Consider the following 23,896-nt stretch of genomic DNA (forward strand, 5'->3'; position numbering starts at 1 on the left):
GCCCCAGAGCCACTTTTGTCTGTTTTAACTTTCCTCACTTTGCCCCACACTACTCTTCATTCATTCATTCACTTATTCAAATTCCAAGTGCCTACCACATGCCAGGTACCTCCTGGGCACTCAGTGAACGGGCGGTGGTCAGTCCTGGGTGCCCCCTCCTAGCAGCCTCTCCCCTGTGCCAGTCTGCTCCTGCTTTCTCCCCCCACTGCTCCCCACCACATTTCTTGTACTTTTAGAATCAGCTCAGCCTTTCTGGAAGGACCCTGGTTATCAGGCTTCCATTTGGGACTGGAGTCACTTCCCAGTTTTTGTGTGTCTTGGGGGAAAGGGCTCCAGTCTAGCTGCCATCACCATGGTGTCCCTCTGCCCACCCCACCCCAGGAGTTTCCTCCATTTCTCAAATCCGGAGCCCAGTCTTGTCTTCCTCAATGGCTCCTGCAGGAGAGGAGGCAGAGGACAGCTGCTGGGGCATCCTGGGTGTTTACAACGCCAGGTTACGAGGGCCTCAGGCAAGAGTCCTCTTTTCATAAGGCCCAAGGAGAGTCGGCAAGCTGTTTCCTGTGCTTCCTCTCCCTCAGGACAGCCGCAGCTTCCTCAGGTACCGTCTCCATGGAAACTGTTGCCCCACCCCACTAGGTGGGCAGCCGCTCCAGCTGTGTAAGGACCAGGCTTTCTCACCTTCCCTGCTCTGCACTCTGAACTGCAATTCTCCTGCCTAGGGAAGCTGATACCTTCCTCCCTGGGGGTCATGGAAGATGTGGTGCCCCTCCTAGAAGAAGGCATGGCGTTGCCACCAAGGAGTCTGACACCTTCTGCAGCGGGCACACTGGCTTGGGTTCTCTCTGATTATCACCTGTCATTCTGTTGATACCTGCAGCGGCCAAGGGACAAGTATCTACCTATTTCAGGGGATTTTCTTTCCCAGGAAAGCCAGAAAGAGCCTGGGTACCTGGAATTTGCCCAGCTTCACACCTATGTCATCCATCTCAGGGCTGGAAAAAATGTGTCCCCTGTGGGGTCCAGGAGAAAGGGGGTTCCATACACATTACTCACTTCTGAGCCCGAGTATACAAAAATGGGCTAAGTTCACAGGCTGAATGCAAGGCTAGCATTTGACCAGAGATGCTGCTGTTGAAAATGCAGGTCTATGGGGCCTGGGAGATCTCAAAGCCTAAAAATGAGATTGTCTTGACAGGGCCTGGACACAGGGCAGTTATAGGTTGCATAAATAAAGGTCTAGCTTCAGAGAAGGGAGAATATAGCCACTTCTGAGCAAGTAAAGGTGATTTGGGAGAGAATCTCAGAGAGCTCTGCTCCCAGAGTTGCCCCTTCCACCCTCAACAGGAATTCTCCGTCTGGGAATTGGCCCATAAAGTGGAAGAGAGGTTCAATTTCTTCTCTCAGGATTCCTGAGAAGCCCTACCCAGGCTTCCACAGACTCCAGAACTAGCCTGGATCAGCGGAGACCTAGTTCCTAGAAGCAGGACACTCTTGAGAGCCAGGAAGGCAGCTGGGATCCGAGGCCAGCTAGCTGCATCTGGGCATCTTTTATTAGCTCTCTACCCCTCTCACTTGGGAATGGCAGTGGGGATAATCACAAAGAGAAGTCCTCTGGTTTTAAGGTGGGGGGACATGGGGTGAGGCTACATGATAGTGGTGGCAGAGCCATCAGGAGACTGTGTGAGCCCAGCTTGCAGAGAGGGAGTGGGGCCTGCAGACAAAGAAAAGAGAAAATGGGCATTCTTTGGAGGACTCTAGTGGGCCCTCAGGCTCAATCTTGCTGCTAGAGGTTGGCCCTTCAGTGGGGGTGCTTTCTGCTAAAGAGGCTTCAGCTTTCCCCTCCTCATGCTCAGAGGTGGAAATGAGCTCTATGCACCCCTCCAAGCCACTGAATCAGCCCAGCGGTGTCTGGGAGGCTGCAAAAGTTAAGTAGGAAGTGAAGTTTGGTGCATTATCTTTGCTGATCTAAGGGTTTTTTTTAAGTGCCCAAGCTATTATTGACTTCGTTGCATAGGTATCTGATTCCTTTATATCTTAATTTTACATTATTGTATGCATAAAAGTACGTATTGGCTCCTGGAGGACTTCCCAGCTCCCTGTCTTCTGCCCTTGGGGTCTTCTAGCCCTTGCAATGTCAGCCTGGAGAATCCCATGGGTGGGCTCCACTTTGGAACACTGAGTCAGATCTGCAGGCACCTGCCTTCCAGGCACGTGTCCCCTGGCTCTATGCTGTACCTGCCTACATGTGCCTGTTGCCCACACCACACTCTGCTGTGGCTTGGGGGTGGCCTCAGAACCTTTGCACCTGCTGGAGAAGCAGCTCCAGTTGGGTATGACTCAGTAGCCTTTACTGGTGGCTGAGCCACACTGTCCTTGACTCAGTGGGGTACTGGGATGTCCTCTCCCACCCTTGAAAGCCTTGGAACCTCCATCTGTGACTTGGGTCACAGCTGGGCATTACTCTGTCTCAGTAAAATCACTTTGATTAGGCTTGGATGAAAGGGGCTGAAAGAGTTCAAAGACAGACAGGGCTTTTGGGGTGAGGATGGGAGGCAGCTATTTAGGTGATGGTGGAGAGGAGATGCTGGAGTCTCAGACAAGAAGTCTGGGAGCAGGGGCCATGGAGGCCCAGAAACAGAGTTCCTCACTCTGTTTTCTCACTCTTGCCCCTCCTAACTATGCCTTTTGCAGAGTAGGAGCTTGGGGGACAACTGTGCGAGAGGGGGACAGCTTGCTCCAGACCAGAGGTCTCTTCCCCATCCTAGGCTGCAGCCTACAGTGACCTGCCTCCTTTACCATGCTCCGAGATACGTCCAGGGAAATCATGCCAGGGTTACCTGGAAGGTCCTCATTTCCAGCATCGTTGAGGTATTCTTGATTTGGCTGGCTTTAAATATCTCAGACCTTCTCTCTGTTATAGCTCCCATACCTCACACCCCTCCCGGCTGGGATATTCTCCCAGAGGTGCAAGCTCTGCTTTTCTTTTTGCATTGTCACTCATGTCCACTTGGAGAGGGGTGGCCATCATCTCAATGACCTTTGACGACTTTGAGGCTGGACAGGAATGGGGTTAAGATGTCAGGTAGCTTTAAAGGGGGTGAGTGGGAGTGGGGAGCAGAGGGCCTGGAGTCTGGAAGAAACAGCCCAGAGCTAATGAGCTCGTTTTCTGCATGGTCCCTGGGGAAAGGCTGTGTGTTTCTGGGCTAGTGGGGATGAGAACCAAATCACAGAATCTCCAGGCTGGAAGGGGCATCAAAGACCCTTTGCTGCTTGAATCGCCTTTGTAAACTCGTCAAATGGTTGGACAGTCTGAGCTTGCACACTCTGAGAGACAGGGTGCTCACTACCTCATACCAAACCATCTCAGGTCAGCCCTGATGCTCAGAAGTTTCTTAATATTGAGTCAATATATGTATTCCTGTGCATCCCATGTGTGGGCCTAGTCCAGGCTCTTTTTACACGACACCCCTTCCGATATCTCCTACAACGGCTGCTGTGCAGCCTGACCCTGCGGGGAAGTGCCTGTCGTCCTGGAAACACAGGGCTCTCCTGAACATTTCAGGGAGAGGTTCTTGGAGGGAGGAAACTGGAGAAGTGGGAAATCTTTGGCTTTACTCCTCGGGCTGGGCCTGTAGCTGTCCTGCTGGTTAATACTTCCTCAGTCCCTGCCAGCCCTGCAGACAGAGCTGTGCTGCCTCTCAGCCCCACCCCCTCTGGCACCACCTTCCCCTTGCTCCTTTCTCTATCCTGTGTCCAGGCAACAGGAAACAAACACGGAGGGCAGAGCGAGGGCTGGTCGGGGACGGGCTTAGCGGGGAAGGCTCTGAACCAGACGTACACCAGCTTCATTCTGATGCCTGCCAGCACCCACACACTTTCCTGGGCAACAGCCATGGGGGCAAGGCAGGCTGGGGCCACCCTGAGGGTCAAAGGAGACCAGAGTTCCCCTCTGTGGATAGGTATCGGGGGAATCCAGATGGCAAAACCCAAAGGCGAATTTTATTTCTACAAATTCAAAGGTCAAAGTCCCATTGGACGTGGATTAATTCATCCACATGCTGGATGCACAGGAATACATATATTGACTCAATATTAAGAAACTTCTGAGCTTTGGGGCTGACCTGAGAGATGAGTTCATCTCTCCACACACAGACAGACACACAGTCCAGGATCATCAATCTCAGTTGCCTAATCCATCCCAAGGGCCTGGCTCGGAGCCCAGGGAAGTGGTCTGATGGTCTGGGTAGAAGGTCCCGAGGTTCAGTTCTCAAGCATCTTCCCTCCTCAGTCCAAAAATAATCATCAGCTGTCACTGAATGCCTGGCTTATTTCCCAAGCACTGAAATAGCACTGTCACCTCTCTCTGTCCCTAGTTCTCCATCTAGCACATCATTAGTTATCCTTCAGATCTCTGCTTAAACATTGTTGCCACCAGGTCAGGGGCTTTGCGCATATGACCATATCTTTTCACACCATGGGTGTGGGCTAGGTACCCCTTCCCCTTACAGAAAAGGGGTGCTCTGCAAGGATGGAGACTGAGTCTCCTTCATTGCTATTTCCCCTGGAGCCTACACAAAGCCCAGCCGTTTGTCCAATGAATGAAGGTTCTGCAGGACGTGCTTGATCGTGGTGAGGTGCAGACAACATTTTATCTTCGAGATCTCTTCATTCCTCCTCAGGTTTGTCATCAGGATTCATACACTCTTTGCAAGATATTTCTTCTTGTCTAACAGTTTCATTGATAACATTCAGTCAACTCCCTTTGCTCTTGTGCTTTGCTGCTGTAGTGGTAGCTTGGGCCACTCCTTTTAGTGGTGGGGACTATGTTTGTGCCACTTGCTCTTGTGAGTCTGGGTCAGCTTCAGCACATTGTTCCATGGGAGAGGTTTGGATTTATCTAGGCTCCCTCCTGGGGTCTGCCTTCTCCTCATGTGGACCAGTAGGAGCCACTGAGGCTTGGGAAACCTGAGCAGGGCTCAGGGAGTCCCTGAGTTGCCTGAGTCCAAAGCCCTTGCACGCCAGCCTTGATCTGAGCCTCAGTCTCTAACCCCAACCCACATTCTCAAATGTAACCTCATACAAGGATCTCATCTCTCTGTTACTGGCTCTGACACTTCCTTGTCAAAATGCTACAAGCTCCCATCACACCACCTGTGCCACTCTGAGCCCCCACCCATCTTGTACAGCCTTGGCCTCACCTGGCAGACCTCCAAGTCCAAATCTTCACTGACAGCTGCGGGGGAAGATAGCACGTGCATGGCTCCTTGGCCTTTCTCTGACTGTTTGCCTCTCTGAGCCTTCTAGGACGCCGTCTATCTGTAGGTGCTCACAGTTCCTGCTCCCATTCTCTCCTCAGAGGTCTCCTCCACACAGTAACTTCTCCCTGAGTGTCACAAGGGGTAAGCCGGGCTCTACGCAGGTACTTGGGGGAGGAGGCTGAGGAGCTTGCTTGCTGTGTGTGGGGAGTTCAGAAAAGGCCAAGGGAGGGGAACTGGGGAGCTTGCACCTGAGCCTGGGGAGCCCAGGGAGAGGAGTTGGGTGGGCAGGTCCAGGCAGGTGGGGGGAAGGACTTACAAGGGCTGTGTAGAGCTGCTGTGGAGGGGACTTTGGGGGTCCTGGGGCTGGGCTGCACCCCATCCCAGAAATAGTCTCTGGGCTTCTCTGGGTCCTTGGCCTGCTCTTCGTTCCTCCTCTGTCTCTGTTTACTCCTTTCTAGGCATCTGTCTTTGATTTCCTCTTTTTATCTTAGAATAGAAGAAAATACCACCCAAACTGGGGTCATTCTTCCCTGGAGAGTCATGGATTTCTCAGGAGAAAGCAAGAGGCCTCTTTGGAAATTTGTGTGTAGGGTCCCAGATCATGGCTTGGGCCCCCTGCCTCCTCTGTCTCTCTCTGGACCTCTGGACAGGCCATTTGGATGCCATGTGTGTTTCTGTTTCTGTCTCTGTCCCTTAACTGATCACTCTCTCTCCCTTCTCTCTCCCTGGGAGCACAGAGGGAGCCCCGGTAGTCTCCTGAATCTGTCCCGGCCTTTATGGGGTTGAAAAGGAAGTGGGCAGGGAAATGGGATGTTTGGGGTGGAGAGTGAGTGTGGAAAAAGGAGAGGAAGGAGTTGGGTTAGGGAGCTTCCTAGGAGGGGGGCCCGCTTCCTCTGCTGAAGATGAGGCCCAGAGAGAAACACGGGCTGTGGGCTGGCCCCAGAGGGAGGGGACTGTGGGCTGGTCCTAAGCTATGGGAACTAAGCTGATACCCCAGTGTCCTCCTCCCAACCCAAAACAAACAAACAAACAAACAAACAAACAAAAAACCCTGCAGGACTCAGGGCACAAGGCAGGATGGCTGACAGCTTCTTTTATAGGCCCAAATTGCACAGAGGTGGCAATTAACCCTCAGTGGGTCAAGGGGGAGCAACAATGGTGCCCTGCCTTTTCAGGCTTGGAGAGATTCCCCTCATGGTCCCCTTGGAAGTGGATGTTCTTCTAGGAGCATGTAGGCAGGCCCTCAGTTTCCCCCAACTCCCATCTCCTAGACCCCCCACCCCGAGTAGACTCCCTCTGACAGACCCCATCCTCTAGTTGAGTTTGGTGTTAGAGCCACACTCACTGCCAGTAGCTCCCTGCATGCCTTCCCCAAGTGCCTTTCCTGGAGCTTGACCAGGTGCTGAGCTTTAGGAGAGGAGCAGGACTTCAGAGCGTCCATTTGTTATGGGATTATGTCGCCTCAAACCCTTCCGATGGGCTCGGGCACATTTGGATCCCTCCCCAAATGTGGGGACCCTAATCGACATGCGCCACTGGTATTCTCCCTGAGCTAAGCATTGAAAATTCTAGCCAAACCTGCATTTAGCAGATGGAGGCCAGGTCTTTCTACATCAGAAATAAAACCTCATCTTTGATCCCTTCGAGTCCCCCTGCTCACGTATCTTTAACCCATGTTTTAACCCTAAACACAGCCTACTCTAGCTTGAATCTTAAACTCATCTCCAACCCAATTGTAACCCCGCTCCTAAATCAATCTTAACCCAGCCTTTGATTTGGCCCCAGCTGTATTCCCAAGCACAGCTGTAAATGAAACCAAAACCCTATTCGTTATCACAGCACAAATCCCAGCCATAAACCCTAGCCTCAGTGCTAGCTGTAATTCTAACCCTAAATCCCATCCTTAACTCTCATCCCAACTTCAAATCTGATTTCAACCTCATTCATAATTTCAGCCACCCCCAAGCTTCACTCTAGCTCCAGCCTTCACCCTGGCTCTAACATTGGGCCAAGTCCAGAATCCAACCCAACCCTCAAGCCTGCACTTTAGTCTAGTGGTACCACAACCTCACTCCTTTCTTCTCAGTCTCACTCTTCCTGGCCCCACCTGTTCTCCCCTCCACCCACCACTGACCTCCCACACTTTTTTCTCATGAGTGGTTCTAGCAACCCAGGATCACTGAGCCCTTTTCCTGTACCACTCTGGACTGGGAGCCAGGAGGCCTGGGTATCCCTCACTTAGCCCCAGCAGCATCACCTGGGCTGACTCTTCATGTTTCTCCAGACTCCTGTTTCCCCATCTGTAAAATGGGGATAATGATCCTTGCTCTCCAGAGGGTGCAGGACAATCCCATAAACCTCAAAATAAATAAGGAAATAAAGATATTCACGTGTACATCTGGTTGGCCCCAAAGCAGCCTGCTATTGTTGGGAGTTCAGGTGGAGGGGTTTGGAATGCAGAGATGTGTGGACTCCTTGTGCTTCCTTACTGTTTTGTCTTGTTTTTCCCAAAGGGGTGGGCTCTGGCAGCATCCCTGAGCCCATAACTCCCCAAGACTCTTCCCCCTCTGCCCTTCCTGTGCCCAATGTCAGGGGTGGGGGACGGGCTCTGACTCTTTTGAGGAAGGTGGGCTATTGAACAGGGCCACTCATGACCTGAGCCCCATCACTGTGTCCAGGGGAGACACAAGGCTGTTCTGTACCCCTTGGGCTGACCAAAGGCTGGCCCTCTACCTTCTCCCCCTGCCCACCAGGACCATCTCCACCCCAGCTCCAGCCTGCCCACGACTGTGCTGGCTTAGTCACCCTGATGACCAGCCAGGTTATGAGGGTCCTGGGTCTCAAGGACCCAGTTCATTCAAGGCCTGGCTATTGTTCCTGTGCGTAGAAGCCAGGACACCAAGTGACCCCTTAAAGAAGTACACACAGAAGGCTTGCCCTCCTCAACAGAGACTCCCTGGCACACAGACACCCTGCCTGCCTTGCACACGCACACCCCTGTGAAGGGTGCACACACTCGGGCACAGCCCTTCCCCAGTCCTGGCACTGTTCTCTCCAACATTCCCTCCCCCACCCCACACACTCACCTCACTCCCACCACACACCCTGGGTCCCCCATAACACCCCTGGCTCCCAGGGGTCCTTCACACTTGGGGGTGACCTGGAGTCCAAGGGGACATCTGGGGGAGACTGTTCCTGAACACACCCCTTCCCTCCTCTTGGAGCTCAGGAAGTCTGACTCCCTTTGAAAGGCCAGAGGCCTCAGGGGAAAGGCAGGTGGGTCATTCCTGGGTCCCCTTCATCTGCCTGGGCCTCCCCTCCAGCCCCAGGTCTCAGCATGGGGGAAATGTCTCCTTCCCTCGTGCCCCTTCTCACAGATCTCGACCTAGTGGGGGGCCCTGGAGGGTCAGGGATGCTGGCAAGGGTGGGACTTGGATGCTGGAGCCTGCACGGGGGAAGGGGGTGGCAGGCACCTGTGCCCTGGGGTCAGTGTTAACTCCTCAAGGCGTGGCCACCATTCCTCCACAAGCCTGGCTTCTCCGTCCTCTTCCTCACTTCCTCCAGGGAAGGAGGCAGGAAATGAGTGGTGAGGGGAGCTCATGGATGCTGTAAATGGGGTGACTGTTGTCACCCCCAGGACGTGGTCAGGAGGAAGTGAAGTTTAACAGGTGCCTAATTACAAGTCCCGCTGGCTGCCCTGCGCCACTCTTGGGACAGGGAAGAGCTTGGGTAAGGGCTGGGTAATGCCTGGGTAGGCCACCCTGTCACCCTGCTAATTAGGGTTCCTGGGACTCCTCCCTAAGGCGGGACCAGGCCCCCTCCCTTCCATAGAAATAACTCCGGCTGCTCCCCAGCCCGGCACTCATTGCACCTTCCTGCCACCCTGGGCCGTGTCTGGGCCCTCGGCTCCCCCTCCTTCCACCAGCCCCCTCACACCCACACCGCAGCCCACAGGCTACCCAGCCCAGGTGGAGGAAACCCCGAGCCCAGAGACATGGGAGTTCGAGGAGGAGCGTTCCATCTTCTACTGGTGTGCCTGAGCCCAGGTACGGGGCTGGGCAGTGGGCGGGACCCCCAGCACGAGGCCAGACGGGTGGGGAAAGGGGAAGAAAGGGCTCACAGGGGAGCCTCAAAGGTGCCCAGAGATGCCCTGGCAGGCACTGCCCACCCTTGGCCTGCTGCCACAGGGTCTGGACGCTGCTGGGGGCCCTCTCCCTGGGAGAGCCTGTGCTGGGTCATGTGTGAGGTGTGGAGTTCTGTGGGGGGACCCTCATGTGTCCATGTGCCCTGTGGGGCTCACTGGTGTGTGCTGGTGCTCTGCGTGCTCACCTGGTCTGGATTTGTGGGGGAGGCGTGCAGAAAGGGGGAACATTTTCGGCCTTTGTGTGAGCGTGAATGTGTACGTGGGTGTGCGGGTGTGTGTGTGAACGATGGCATTTCTGGCAGAACAGCTGCACCTGCTCCCTGGCTAGGGAGAGCCGGCCTGGCAGAGCCCACTCAGGAAGCTCCGGCTGTGCTGTGGGGACCCGCGACCTCTGTGTGTGTGTTGTGTGTCCACGGGTGTGTGAGGACAGACTCAGTGCTGCGTGCTTTACGCACCAGTACCCTTTGTGGAAGCCGCCTTTTCTCCCCCCTTCTGCCCCAGAGAGAGGCTCTGGAGTTCTGGAGGCAGCGTGAAAATTCAGAAGCGATTTACAAGCCGAGAGCAGACACTACTATTGTGGTGACACCTCGTAGAAGGCGTCCAGCCCTCGTGCTTTTGTGGGGTGACAATTAATCACCACTGTCCTCTTCCTTCAAGAGCCTGTTGTGACTCACCCGGTCCCCCTATTTCCCTAAGTCTCCCCATCAGTTCTCTCTTCCACCCTGGCTTTCCTCCCTCTCCCCAACCTCTCTCTTTCTCAGGTTCCCTGGAAGTACTTCCTCAGTGCCAGGTGAGACGCCAGGAAAAACCTCCCAGGGAGAGGGAGGGGGTGCAGAAAGGCTGGAACTCTGGGAGGAGGTTGAGAAAACGTCTAAGGAAGTGGAAAAGCTGGGTGAGGCTCCCTGGCCAGGGACAGTTGAAGAAACTCTCAGCCTAGTGCAGAGTGGAGGCCCATTTCTTCCAGCCTGCCCCTTCTTCCCAAGCCCTCTCCCTGAATACTTACCTGTGGCATGGGGAAAGAATCCTCCCTGTGTGGGCTGCTTCTAGTGGCTTCCCCAGGGTGGAGCCTCTGCTCCCAGCTGAGCTCTGGCTCACCTCTCCCTGGCTTGCCGTGCCGCCCCAGGATCTGGCACATGGCAGCAGGATCCTTATCTCAGGGATGAGCTGGTGTTCTATTGGCCTGGGGCTGGAGGAGGCATCACTGGTCCCGTTAGACCCCAGCTGCCGCCTGCGTGCTCTGGGTCACACTGGAATTTAGCTGGGTTAGGCCATGGCTGACAGCCCAAGCAGGGTTCCTAGGGGGTAAGTTCAGTAACCCCTGAGGTGTTGGTGTTAGAAGGGTCTGTGCTGGCCTCTCTAGAGCCCGGCTAAGCCTTCCAAGCAGGGCTTCTGCAGATATGTCTGGTCGTGAACATACACACATAGAAACTATATGAGCATGCAGTGGGCATGTCTTTTGGATTAATATGTACCTGTGTTTGTGTGCAGATGCGTGTCTGTGTTTGCATAGATCTGACAGTGTCTGTGTGTGTAGGAAGGTGGGGCCGCATAGGAATGTATCTGCATTTTGAAGGCTTGTAACAGTGTGTTTGTGTGTCAATTTGTTTGCCTATGACGGTGTGTAATTGTGTGTGAGAGACAGAGAGAGAGAGAGAAAGAGAGAGAGAGATGTTCTCTAAGTGTGACCATGGTCTCGAGCCAGAGAAGGACAGAAGAGAATGATGGTGAGACCTGGGGCTGGGACTCCAAAGGACATGTTGACTCAAAAAGGAAAGCAGATGGAAAGGGAGCGAGACTGGCTGAGGGGCCCGGGAGGCAGAGGGCAGAGTGCCCAGGGTGGGGCCCTGGGTACAGCCCCCTTCTTATCCCTCTCTAGGTCCAACCGGTTGGGGCTCGGCTTGCCTGGGGCTGCAGGGTAGGGAGGGAGAGGAGCTCAGTCCTGAGCTCCCGGATCCTGGGATCCTGGCTCCTCCCCCAGGGCTGCCTGCCACTGACTCAGTGGCAGGAGGGGCCTCAATGGGAGTGAGCGTGTGGGGGCGGCTGTACCCTAGCCACACAATCACACGAGGGGAAGGACACACAGTCCACAATGCCACATATCATCACACAAGGCTCACGTTGTCCTACAGATACCTGTGGCCATAGTCCCAGGCATGCACCATCACTCACTGTCACACAAACACAGCTAGGCTCCCGGTCACACCTGCCCATTATCATGCACGGGCACACACTACCACTGTGAGCACTTACACAGGCAGGCTCACACTGTCACACACCACCACACAATACCACACAGAGGCATATAGCCACAGACACACACTGTCATACCCAGCCACACACAGCTCACTCAGTCTTCTGCTTCTTGAGCTGGGAAGGAACCTCAGAAGCCACTGTATCCATCCTCCTGCCTCTGGACAGGAGCATTTCACTCAGCCCAGGCAGAGCCCAGACAAGTGGCATTTGACCAATCAGGCTCTTCTACCAGAGCATTAACAGTTCTGTGTGCTCCACATGCCTACACACACACACACCAGCACACCCATACTATCATGTAAGTATATAAGCAGACACCCTACATGGTCATGTGCATGAATATCCTTAGAGTACACATAAGCAGGCACAAATACTGATAAGCACACAGTGTACACACTCATACATGCACATACACAATCATGTATACATATAAGCGTATATAACAGCTATTCAGTATTCAGATGCAAACAGTATTCAGATGCAAACCTCCACAATCATAGAATATATATGTGTCCATAGCATGCAGACACTGCCACATGAATAAACATGCAACACAAGTATACACAGACATGCCTATAGCGATTCATACACACACACACACACACACACACACACACACAGAGCAGCCCCTCCTGCCAATGGAAGCCCCATTGAGCCCTGGGGCAGAGAATGGGGAAGGAGGGGCTAAAGCTGACTCCTCAGGCCCTGGCTCTGCCCCCACTCACCCTGCTGTTCTGCTGCCCCCAGCACTGCTGTCTGCTGTGCGAATCAACGGGGATGGCCAGGAGGTCCTGTACCTGGCGGAAGGTGACAATGTGAGGCTGGGCTGCCCCTACATCCTGGACCCTGAGGATTATGGTCCCAGTGGGCTGGACATCGAGTGGATGCAGGTCAATTCGGACCCCGCACATCGGGAGAACGTGGTGAGTACTGGGCACGGGGTCCTCTTACCCTGCACTTCACGGTGTCTGCCTGTTGGGCAGCCAGCACCCTTAGGGAAGAAGGAGGGCAAATAATGAAACTAAGACCTTGAACTTCCCCCAAAGCCTCTCAGGGAATGGGGCAACAGGGATGAGAGGTCTGCAATTGTGAATCAAGCCAGCCGGTCGGTTCACCTCCTCCCTCCCCATTCCAAAGGGAAGATGAGGTATGGCTCCTCAAGAAGTTCCCAGCCTGATCTTATACTTTCTAAAGAGCTTGACCTCACCTGATCTCACCTATTGTGTAAGAATGGGCATCATAATTCCCATTTTTCAGCTGAGAAAACTGAGTCTCAGAGATGTTCAGTGAAGTTCCCAAAGCACCAACTTGCATGGTCCTCCTTGGCTCTGCTTGTATCACCAGCTGTTTTCCTCTCTTCTTCACAGTTCTTAAGTTACCAGGACAAAAGGATCAATCATGGCAACCTCCCCCATCTGCAGCAGAGGGTCCGCTTTGCAGCCTCGGACCCCAGCCAGTACGATGCCTCCATCAACCTCATGAACCTGCAGGTATCTGACACAGCTACCTATGAGTGCAGGGTGAAGAAGACCACCATGGCCACCCGGAAGGTCGTCGTTACTGTGCAAGGTATGGCCAGACTCCTCTGGGCTCCCCTTCCTCAGGCTTCAGAGCCAAAGGCAGCCTGGCCACTCTGAGCTCAGCCCTGCCTCTCAGCTGGGCCCTGGTTCACAATTGCCTGTCTCCTTGCAGCACGCCCTGCAGTACCCATGTGCTGGACTGAGGGCCACATGACATATGGCAACGACGTGGTGCTGAAGTGCTTTGCCAATGGGGGCTCCCAGCCCCTCTCCTACAAGTGGGCCAAGATCAGTGGGCACGCTTACCCTTACCGAGCCGGGTCCTACGCCTCCCAGCACAGCTTCCACTCTGAGCTCTCCTACCAGGAGTCCTTCCACAGCTCCATGACTCAAGGTGAGGGGAGCCCCAGCGAGGGCAGAGTGGGGACAAGCAGAAGATCAGAGACTCTGGGACCTACTGGGGCTTCCTTGGGTTATCTGTGGCACCAAGTCAAACCTGGAACCCCTGTGGGAGACTCCTCCTGCGGGCCTGTCCCAGCAGCTGCTATTGAGGGAAGAAGAGAAGCCAACAGTGGGAGTCAGTCAAAAGCACTGTGGTTAGTATGGAAAGAGCATGGCTTACCCTCCCTGTGCCTTGATTTCTTCATATGTGAAAAGGGAATACTAATGTCTACCTTTCAGGGGCATGTGAGGATTCAATGAGGCAGGTGTGTAAACTCCCAGCACATAGAAAAGCTGAATAACACTCAGTCAAACAAAGAATAACAGAGCTAGCAGGGACCTTAGAGTTCCTCTGGTCTAACCCTGTCCTCACTGCACAAAGGAGGAGACCAAGGCTCAGAGAGGGGACATATTTCCCTATGGTCACAGAGTTAACCAATGGTGTCTCTGGGAGAGGGGTCCTTCCTTGTCTCTGTCTTAGCAGGAGGAGGGTGAATCACCCTGAGAGTGGAGAGGACCTGTGTGTGGGTGTGCACGTGGGTGCACTCACACGCATGCATACACCTTCCTTCCTTCCAGAGTGGGTGTCCCTTCTCCCACCTCACAGGGGCTGAGGCTGGGGTGGGAGATCTCAGAGACCAGGCCCCTCTGCTTCAATTTCAGGCCTGAACAACGGTGACCTGGTGTTGAAGGATGTTTCCAGAGCTGATGATGGGCTGTATCAGTGCACAGTGGCCAACCAAGTGGGCTACAGCGTTTGTGTGGTGGAGGTGAAGGTCTCAGGTGGGTGCAGCAGCTCTGAGGGCCTGGTAGCTGGGAGAGTTGGGGCGGAGGCACCTGGGCTCTAGTTTGGAGCCTCAGCGGGCTCCGCCTTTCCACTGCCATGGGTCTATAGGCCTCTGCCTAGAGCAGCCGAAAGCCCTGGGAAAAACATGCAGGCACAAGGGGTTAACTTGCGTCTCCTTATATCCTCCTCTCTGGGTGTCCCAGGGCTTGGAGACCCCGCAAATCCCTCTCCCCTTTTCCCACGGACCCCTGCCCTGGCACCTTCCGGTCAGGCTGGGAGAAACCTGACTGGCCTCCCCTTCTCTCCGCAGACTCCCGGCGTGTAGGCATGATCATCGGCGCCGTGCTGGGCTCTCTGCTCGCGCTGGCCTGCCTGGCGGTGGGCATCTGGGGGCTCGTGTGCTGCTGCTGCGGGGGCGCCGGGGCTGGCGTCCCCCGCGGTGCCTTCGGCTACAGCAACGGCGGCGGGGTCGGCGGAGGGGCCTGCGGCGACTTGGCTAATGAGATCAGGTAAAACCTGATGCATGCTGCATGCTGCTGTGCGGCAGGGGAGCGGCGCCCTGCCCGTCTCACCCCTGCCTGCCACCGGCCGGCTGGGACCCCCGCCCCAATCCTGCTCGCCATCGCCACGGACTGCTGGGACCGCAGCATGTTGACCTGCCACCCGCCGCATGGCTTTTCTGTCTCTCCCCTTCCCAGTCTTCACCTCTGCTCTCCTGCCCTCCGTTTCCCTCCTGCCTACGCACCTCTCTGTCTTGTCTAGACTGTAAGCTCCAGGAGGGCAGGGCCTATGTTTTTTCACGTTTCCCCTGTATTGTGCCGGTAAGAACCTGACAAGCGTATTTAAAAAGAGCTAATAATAATAGTGTTAATAATTTATATTAGAAGCAAACTAGAAATAAAAAATAGAACAGGACTAGCAGTGCTAATGATTGCAGTGCCTCGGGGATGGAGGGAAAGATGGAGAAGATCGAAAGGCAGGAGGTGAGAAGGGAAGGGGAGAGAGCGCGCGTGAGCGCAAGCCCGCGCCAGGCCAGGTTAGTTAGGGACAGAAGGAAAGGGAAAGCAGCTGTTCCGGATCCCTAGGGCTCCCTGCCTATTAGAGGCGGTGGTTCTGCAGAACATCAGAAGGGATCGGAGGGCACCTGGATGGGGCTGTCCGCCGTGGCTGTCCGGATACGTGTGGACCAGCCCTGTCTGGAGGATGGGGATGGTGGCCCCCGGGGACAGCTGCGTGGGCGCCGGCTCAGGAAGGAGCAGAAAGGAGAGTAGGTCGATGCCGAGGGAAAGAGGTGAGGGCAAGGGGAGGGAGGCGCGGGAGACAAGAGGTTGCCAAGAGCCTCTGGCTCTGCCCAGGCCGTGCCCACGCCCCGCCGCGGAGGAGCCCGCTCACTCGCCCGCCTGTTGTTTTCCACAGAGAGGACGCCGTGGCGCCCGGGTGCAAGGCCAGCGGGCGCAGCAGCCGCGTCACCCACCTCCTGGGGTACCCGACGCAGAACGTCAGCCGCTCCCTGCGCCGCAAGTACGCGCCTCCGCCCTGCAGTGGCCCTGAGGACGTGGCCCTAGCGTCCTGCACAGCCACAGCCAACGCCGCCGCCTGCGAAGCTGGCCCCTCCCAGATCTACGTCAAGGTTAAGGGCGTGGAGACGGCCGACTGCGCCCAGGGGCCGCTGCAGTGCAAGGACGGTCTCTTGGTGTGAGCGCGCGTGCTGCGCCGCGCCAGGCTGCGCCCTGGCCGGGAGGAGGGTGCGGGGCTCTCTGCCCGCAGCTGGGGACACGTTTGGGCTGGTGCCGACCTCGCTCGCCCCCGGCCTTCCGGCGGCTGGGGGTTGAAGGCATTTCCCTCGGGGAGGCAAAGCCTCCTCTCCACAAATGGGAGTGGGTGGGCGAGGGCAGAGGAAGGCGGTCTGGAGCCTTCACCGCACCCCGAAGCCCGGAGGCTCCGGGATGAGGGAGGGTGGAGGAAGCGGAGTCAGTGTCCTAGAGCGGTTGAGGCCAGAAGCCCGGTGTCCCCAGCCAAAGCAGAGGGCCTCGGGCCGGTGGGTAGGGGTCTGGAATGAATGGTTCAGTGTGTGAGAGCTGAGCTCTGAAGCAGCAGTGTTAGCACAATAAAGAAACTTTAAGACTTGAGACTGAGGTGGCTGTCCATGTTGCACGAGGTTGGGCGCGGGTCGGAGGGCCCTGCTCCGTGGGGAGGGCGGTGGTTGCCCCTGTTACCACAGTCCTGCACCATCTTCAACCTTCCTCTTCTTAGATCCCTAGCGGTCAGGCCGGTAGGGGCCATCTAATCTGACTCCTTTAAACAACCTACGAAGTGTAGAAAACAGAAAAAAAATTAGCTCAGAATTTCTGTGAAAATAAAATACGGATATTCGAGGAACTGGCAAAGTGCAATAATACACCTGCCATTTCTAAGTCTTCAAAGTTTCCACATCAAGCCAAGATTTGCTCTTGAGAATAATGTGCTCTGAAACTCTAGTGAGGCTTTGTGTGTTGTTGAAAGCTTAAAGGAAACTTGTCCTTGAATCACAGACGCGCAGGCGCCTGGCAAGACAGAAACAAGGACATGTTAAAATAAGACTACCACCGCTTACATTAAAAAAGCACCAGAGTTCTAGGGTTCTAAGTGATGTCCAGGAAAGAGGCGGAATAGTACTTACGGAGCATGTATTATGGAACACGGTTAGGATGGTAAGTCCCTTCACGTGGACTTGGTGTTTTAGGACAATTAATTTTATGGGTTTTTTTTTCAAGTTGTCAAATTGATCGACTTTCACAGAGTCCATTACACAGTAGATGTTTAAGAAATACTAAGTGAATGAATGTGGCAGCACTACTAAATTTTTTATGTTAGAAAACAAGTTTTTAGATAGTTTACAGTTATTTCCTTGTGATGGAATATCTGTGATTAAAATCTAGGCCTATCTGATATCTGACTCCATACTCTTACACTCTGAAATAGCCATTCTTAGATAGGGGTCAGTTGAGTAATTTAGTATCTACCAGCACTTGTTTTGTTTAATACCTGTCATATTTACAACGTATTTTTGAGGATGTTTCAGTCATTTCTGGTAAAAAAAAAAAAAAGTGGAAAACAATAAGCACTGTGAGTTAATAGGAGTGAGAAGTCTCTTGTAAGTGAGATGGGGAGTGCTTAATTAAACAACAATATTTGAGATAAAGTTGCAAGTGATATATTTATTAAGCAAACAAATTAAAATGGGGAGTATTCTAGATGTACATGTTGACAAAGGGATGAGGGGGTGGTATAGGAAGCTGGGGGCTGCAGACAAGAAGAAACGGTTCTACTAGTCTTTCCATATCCAACATCTTCTGTTGGTCACTGGAATACGCTTTGCTAAAACGATGCCTCCTTGCCTATGATTTAAGAATTTCTAATGTGGAATAGAAATGGTTAGTAAAAGAAACTTGGCTGGATTATTTCCTTTGCTGAGCAAGATTAAACTTAAAAAGTCAGTGAGGTCCGTACTAAGTGCTGAAAATTCAAGAAAGAGCCCCGTAGTTCAACTGAGTATTTGATGAATGTGAATGATTTTGTATTTGATGAGCTGATGAGGATAACACAGTGACCGAGAGGGGTAGGTATTTTTACATCTGAGTTTTTTGGACTGTCTGTTTCCCATCTTATATATAAGATATATTTTATGTTAGATCATTTGTGCTTTGGTAGCAAAAATAGAGTTGAAAGGATACAGTTCCTAAAATCAGTAATTTCATGTCTAGCAGGAGACATGGATCAGGAAAAGCAGTGTGGGTTCTCTTATTTCCATGATAAAATTTGGATTGTGTTACCATTCCACTTTGGTTCCTTGTACAAGGGATGTTACAAATTAGCATAGATCTCCTTCAGAATCCTTTTGTTGGACTTGTGCTTCATATGTTTGGCCTGTCTTGATTTTATTTGGCCTTCCTCCTTGATTATTCCATACTATTTGTTTACACTTAACTCTGGAATATTTTGGTGGATGTTTTCAATGTACTCTAGGTCCTTAAATTGGTTTAAATGAATTATTGGGGAGAATTGCAAGTTGTTGATATTATATCTGTCTGTGGTGACATTGGAATATTTCCATTTTAATACATTGGACAATTTTTGGAAATATGAGATATTATATTTAGTTCTACGAAACTCAAGATCTCAATATTACTCTTCTGGTAGATTTCTGGATTTTTGTTTGTGCGTGTGTGTGTGTGTGTGTGTGTGTGTATGTATATATGTGTCTTTGATTTTTTTTTCCTTCATATTTTCCCCTTAATTTTGTGTCACTTGAATGATATTGTTGCTGTTTCACATTCATTGTCACATAAAGCTGATTCTTCATTCTCCCAGGCCAGGAGATTGTCCATGGGTAGAAATATGTTGCCTGCAGGTGTTAATCTGTTTATATGGTTATACTAGTTGCTGGGAAAGACCTTGGCTGGATTTATGGTGAGCTGTGTTTACTGAGCATAATGAAGTGAAGCTCAAAATTATTACTCTGAAGTCCAGCTTAAAAAAAAAATCTTACTCCTTCACTATACAGATGGGGAAATTGAGACCCCCTCGGGCTGGACTTTAAATCCCAAATCCTACTTTTCCTTTTTCATTGTAGAAGGTCAGAAGAGAAGAAACAGGGGACTATCAAGGATGACCTCTAAATGTTCCCTAACTTTCTCAGTATCCTTCTTTCTCCTCTCATCTACCTAATCCTGACTTCTTTCTCTCTCCCAGATGTATGCCTTCCTTCTCAACAGCAAGAGAGGGTTTCAGAGCCATACTCTTGGTGGGTAAAAAGACCTTCAGGGCCATCTAACCCAGCCCCCCTTTTACTGGGAAGGGGATTGGCATTTACTAAGCACTCACGAAGTGCCACATGCTTTTTGATAATTTGTCTTATTTATTCCCTACTTTAATCCTATGAGGTTGTGCAATATCACCATTATACAGATGAAGAAACTGAGACTCAGAGGGATTAGGGATTAGGTATCTTGACCAAGGCCACAAAGGTAAATTCAAGGTTCAATCTAGGCATGTTTAACTCCAGGACATCAGGCTCTTTCTCTGATATTTGAATTCCTTCTACAGCATTCCTGACAAAGGATATTCCAATCTCTTCTTGAATACCTCCAGTGGCAGCTCACTACCTCCCAAAGCAGGCCATTTGGCCTCTGACTGTCAATATTAAATAGACTATTTCCTCTCTTGAACCCAGTTTTTGTCCTCATATATATTTTTTTCCCCTCATATAGCTTTTATCTCTTAGTCCAAGTTCTACTTTAGGGAGCCCAGAGCATCACATTTCCAATACAACCAAGTGGTTGTACTCCCTAAAGGATGGCTGCAACAGGCACACAACTGAACACTGGTCTGGTCTAGGGGTTGGGGGGTCTTCAGAAGAGCACAGTACTTCAAGGTCACAAGTTCTGCTCACCTCTCCTCAGCCACCTACTGTTTGAGAGCCCAGACTCTTTCTTCTGTGTTTGTCTCTTTTCTCCTAAGGAGAAGCTCATCTTTCTAATTATTCCTGCTCCTACCCCAGGGCCACATGAAGTATGGGGTATGCATGGGCTTCAGAGTATCTGGGTTTAGGAAGCTGTGAACCCTACTGGTAATATATACCTAAGAAACCCTTGAGATGACTTGGGTATTTGCAAAGGGGTAATGGCAATGCCAGCTCTGCCTTCGTAGAGCTTGGGAGGAGAAATGAGAGATGATAATGAGACAAAGGGAAACAGAGACAAATGACTTGGGGCCTGGGGAGGTGGAGGGGTTCTTGGGGATGGGCAGAGGTAGAGGGGAAAGGGGATTAAATGGGGGGGGGGCAGCATGATCTCCAGGACTCATCCATCCCTTCATTCACTTGGTGACATTTATGAGCACCTATAAGATGACTTGTTCACAGATAGTTAGATCTTCAGCAGGGCATTGTGCCTAGCACACTTTTGCCCAAAGGCAGGGAACTGAGTAGGATGACTTGGGGAGGGCGCTCCCAGTCTGAGGAGCCTCCAGCTCAGCCTCCTGCAAGGTGGTGAGCGACAGAGGCAGCCAGCTGGCTATGTAGGTTGTGTTGAATGATATCATCTTCCCCGTTCCAGGAACCAGGGAGCCATGCTGACACAGCCACTTTTGGAGAGGTAGGAACACTGAGGCTCTGGCAAAAAAGCTCATTAAAAAGCAGCAAGAGAGATTTCAGAGGGACTCTGAGAATAATTTCCTGTTAGGGTGAGTCAACAGGGAAGCCAGGGAAGTCCTAAATCCAAGCCTGAGATCACAGTCATCATGTACTTACCATCCCAGGGTGATGAGGGAGGGAAGTTTCTGCTTCAGTGATTTTGTTTCAGGGACACCTTGGTCTTTTTTCTTCATTTGTTTTGCATGAACCTTGTTCAGTGCTGGAGGAGGACACCTGTGGTGATAAATGTTTGACAGTGGCTTTGGGAGTAGAGTGGGGGCAGAGAAACCCTGATCTAGCATTTGCCAATTTCCACGATGTTAATACTCTGGCTATGGTTGATATCAGCCTACCAACATGATATCACGGGCACAAGTTGGGAGAACTGTTCTGCAGCATGCCATATATAGTATTTCTACAAGATAGAAACAAAAGAGGAAGTAAATAACCTTAATTGCTTAGATGATAGTGAGCTGTAGTAAAATAATCAGGAAGTGGTGAGTTTTAGGTATCATCTTTGTTTTAATATAATTTATTTAATTGCAAGTTTACATAATTTACTTTCTAATAATGGGTGCATTTAACAACTGGCTTGCAAAATTGGGCAGACCATGTCACCAGGCAAACAGAAGGCTGGGCACACAAGTGCTGCCTCAAGGGTGGGAATCTCAAGTACAGTCCTGAGTTTTCTCTATTTTTCTACAGAGACATAAATAGCACACACAGAGTCAGTTGTCTCCATTCTACTTCCTAGTTCCATCTTTTGCATTTCTCTCCAGCGTTGCAGGAGCTGAATTCTAGTTCCTCTGGTCACTGAAAAATTATTTAGATAATTTATATTTCCTCGGTTCCAGGTCACTCTTTTTTTACCCATCAGAAACCTAAGTTGACATCCACAGAATTTCTCAGAATTTGTCTCCCAGGCCATGCAGCATGGGAAATCTTTTCAAGAGACTCTAGTGAGTCCTCACTGCCTCAGTTCCTTCTCTGATTCTCCTCCCCAGGCTTTAGGAAGTCATCCTCTAGTCATCTTCTTTTAAGCCTCCTGTTCTCAAGACTACAAGTCATGTGGAATCCAAGGGGATTTTCTTCCGTGTACTCCTCTTACAGTAACTATTACATGCATGGTGCTTGATCACATTGTAGGCAGACTGTGGTGACTCTGGGGAGGGATTAGTTTTTTTTTTTCTGCTTCATTGGAAACAAGGGATTTTGGAGCATTACCCAATCATTGTCATCCCAGAGTTGTAAAACTACTCGACTCCAGTGGGTTTGGTTGGGCCCTGCCTGGAGGCAGGGGCTGGATCAGAACTTTAGCCCTGTCCCCGAAGCTTCCCAGGGGTGCCTCCTCATGGCTTGTTCCCCTGATTTGGTGGGAACCTGGGAAACCCCTACTCTGGACTTTGTACTCTTCATCCATCTAGCCCATCTGGAGCAATTATGTCAGCTATTCCTGGTACATGGAAACAAAACTGGTTCCATGCAGTTCCTTGTGGTTGGATTAGGAAGCATGTGCCACAGGGAAGGAGCATGGGAAACATGGGACCACACAGGCAATGTGGGGATGGTGGCTAGGTTGGGAAATCTGGAGGCGCTTGGGTGTGGTCACTGTGCCTGCAGTGTGGAGTGGACAGGATGGCCTTCTGTCACCCTCTGAGGCCATTGCCCTCCACTGCCCTGGGCAGTTGGGGCACTGAGCACTAGGGAGAAGACTGAAGCCTTGACAAAGGCAGGAAATTGAGCAGAGGAGGATGGGGCGAAACTGCAGAGCTCCTGTCCATGAAGGCTGAGTTTGAGGTGATGGGGGACTCCTGCGTGGGTTTCTTGAGGGAGGAATGAAGAAAACTTGTAATAAATATTTATGGGTTAGCCCTGTTCACATATGCAAAGGAAAAAGTTGTCAGTTTTGGAGTCAGATAGACCTGGGTTTATAGTTATCCAATAAGCTCCCAAAACTTCAATTTCATCTGTAAAATGGACTAGTAATAGAGCTATTTTGTGTGATGTGGCTGTTACAGAGCCTGGTACATAATAGGGGTTCAGCAAATGGTTGGTCCTCAGCCCTCCATGTCACTAATATACAATTTCATGTCCCACAAGAGGGCAGGCCTGGAAGCATAGATCTAACCACACAGGGGTGCAGTGTGGTGGCTGAGGCAGTGGGAGATCCACGGGGAGGGAGATGGAGCAGGGAGAATGAAGCCTTGGGATTGAATCTGGAGATAGCTCACCATCTGGGGGAGGAGGCAAGGAGTCCAGGAAGTGGAGAAAGAGGAGGAGAAGTAGTATTGCCTGGGTCCTGGAATCCATGTGCCGGTGTTAATACTGACAACAATCCTCATTAGTAATAGCGATACTAATAATAACAGGGAGCACCTGAAACACAAGCTCTGCAGGGTCCCAGAGTCAGTCGTGGGTACCGGCTGCCAGAATCCTCAGGGCGGCCTCCCTGGACCAGGGCGTGCCCTCCTCGGCCCTTCCCGTCTGTCTGCCCGCTTCCGGCTCCTGGTGCTCAGGCCCGTGTCGGCCGCCCTCTGGGTGCAGTCCCACTGTGGTGCCCTCTGTGGCACTTTGACAGCCCTTCCCCAGGGGGACTGTCCCTCCAGAAGGGTCTCCACACAGCTTTCCCAAAGCTGAGGAGGGACCTTCCCAGCAGGGGGCACACAGATTTTTTTTCCAGCATTTTTGGGAGAATCAACTCAGTCTTGGAACTGGGCTCCTCCAGCCCATTCCAGGCCCCACTTGCTGCCTGTCTCTGGCCTGGGGAGTCTCAGACACGCCCTAGCCTGTCCCCACCCCCTTTCTCCTGGCTGGATGCCTTCTGCAGGCTTGTGGCTCTTCTCTGCCAGGACTCATCTGAATTGGCCCCTGTGACTCTCCAAATGCTAAGGTTCAAGCTCCCAATCCCTGCTTCAGCCCGGCTCCCACCTCCTTCAGCCCTTTGCCCAGGCTGCTGTCCTTGCCTGCAAAACTCCCCCACCTCTCCCTTCTCGGCCTCCTTCTTGGCCTGTGTTGGTTTTGCAGAAAGTCCAACTGGCCTTACCTTGTTCTATCATCCTGGTCTCTCCCCTACTCCCAGACAAGGGGAAGTTGTGTTTATTATGCTTGCCCTGCTTGGGGGTGTCCTGTTTACCCCCAACTCCCTCAGACATGGCTTCCCTGGAGGGCAGGGGCCACGTCTCCTCCTCTTTCAGTATCTGCTCCCTTGAGAGCTCAGAATGTCTCTCTGAGTCGACCTCCTCTAAAATCAGAGTGATGGATAAAGTTTGTACGAGGGACTCCTCCCCCAACGTGAGGTGTTGACAATAGCCAATGCCTGTG

The 23,896-nt window shown here is 52.1% G+C and overlaps 1 protein-coding gene and 1 non-coding gene across 2 annotated transcripts; both read left to right on the forward strand.

Annotated features, from left to right (window-relative positions):
- Positions 1-9,118: 9,118 nt before the first annotated feature.
- VSIG8 (V-set and immunoglobulin domain containing 8) lies at positions 9,119-16,532 on the forward strand. Its single transcript, XM_069478505.1, has 7 exons — positions 9,119-9,304; positions 12,403-12,578; positions 13,023-13,224; positions 13,348-13,569; positions 14,280-14,399; positions 14,714-14,912; positions 15,820-16,532. The coding sequence occupies exons 1-7, from the start codon at positions 9,253-9,255 to the stop codon at positions 16,100-16,102; spliced, it is 1,254 nt and encodes a 417-aa protein (XP_069334606.1). The 5' UTR covers positions 9,119-9,252; the 3' UTR covers positions 16,103-16,532.
- A 2,311-nt stretch (positions 16,533-18,843) lies between these two features.
- LOC138391197 (small nucleolar RNA SNORD64) lies at positions 18,844-18,910 on the forward strand. The gene has a single exon (XR_011234809.1). It is a non-coding gene; the product is annotated as a small nucleolar RNA SNORD64 (small nucleolar RNA).
- Positions 18,911-23,896: the final 4,986 nt, after the last annotated feature.

This window comes from Eulemur rufifrons, chromosome 8, assembly GCF_041146395.1.
Source record: "Eulemur rufifrons isolate Redbay chromosome 8, OSU_ERuf_1, whole genome shotgun sequence".
NCBI classification, from domain to species: Eukaryota; Metazoa; Chordata; class Mammalia; order Primates; family Lemuridae; genus Eulemur; species Eulemur rufifrons.

Excerpts from the sequence above, each read along its gene's own strand:
- VSIG8 (XM_069478505.1), top strand. The coding sequence starts at position 9,253 with ATGGGAGTTCGAGGAGGAGCGTTCCATCTTCTACTGGTGTGCCTGAGC. Across the intron at positions 13,225-13,347 it reads GGTCGTCGTTACTGTGCAAG|CACGCCCTGCAGTACCCATG; the intron begins GTATGGCCAGAC and ends GTCTCCTTGCAG. Across the intron at positions 13,570-14,279 it reads CCACAGCTCCATGACTCAAG|GCCTGAACAACGGTGACCTG; the intron begins GTGAGGGGAGCC and ends CTTCAATTTCAG.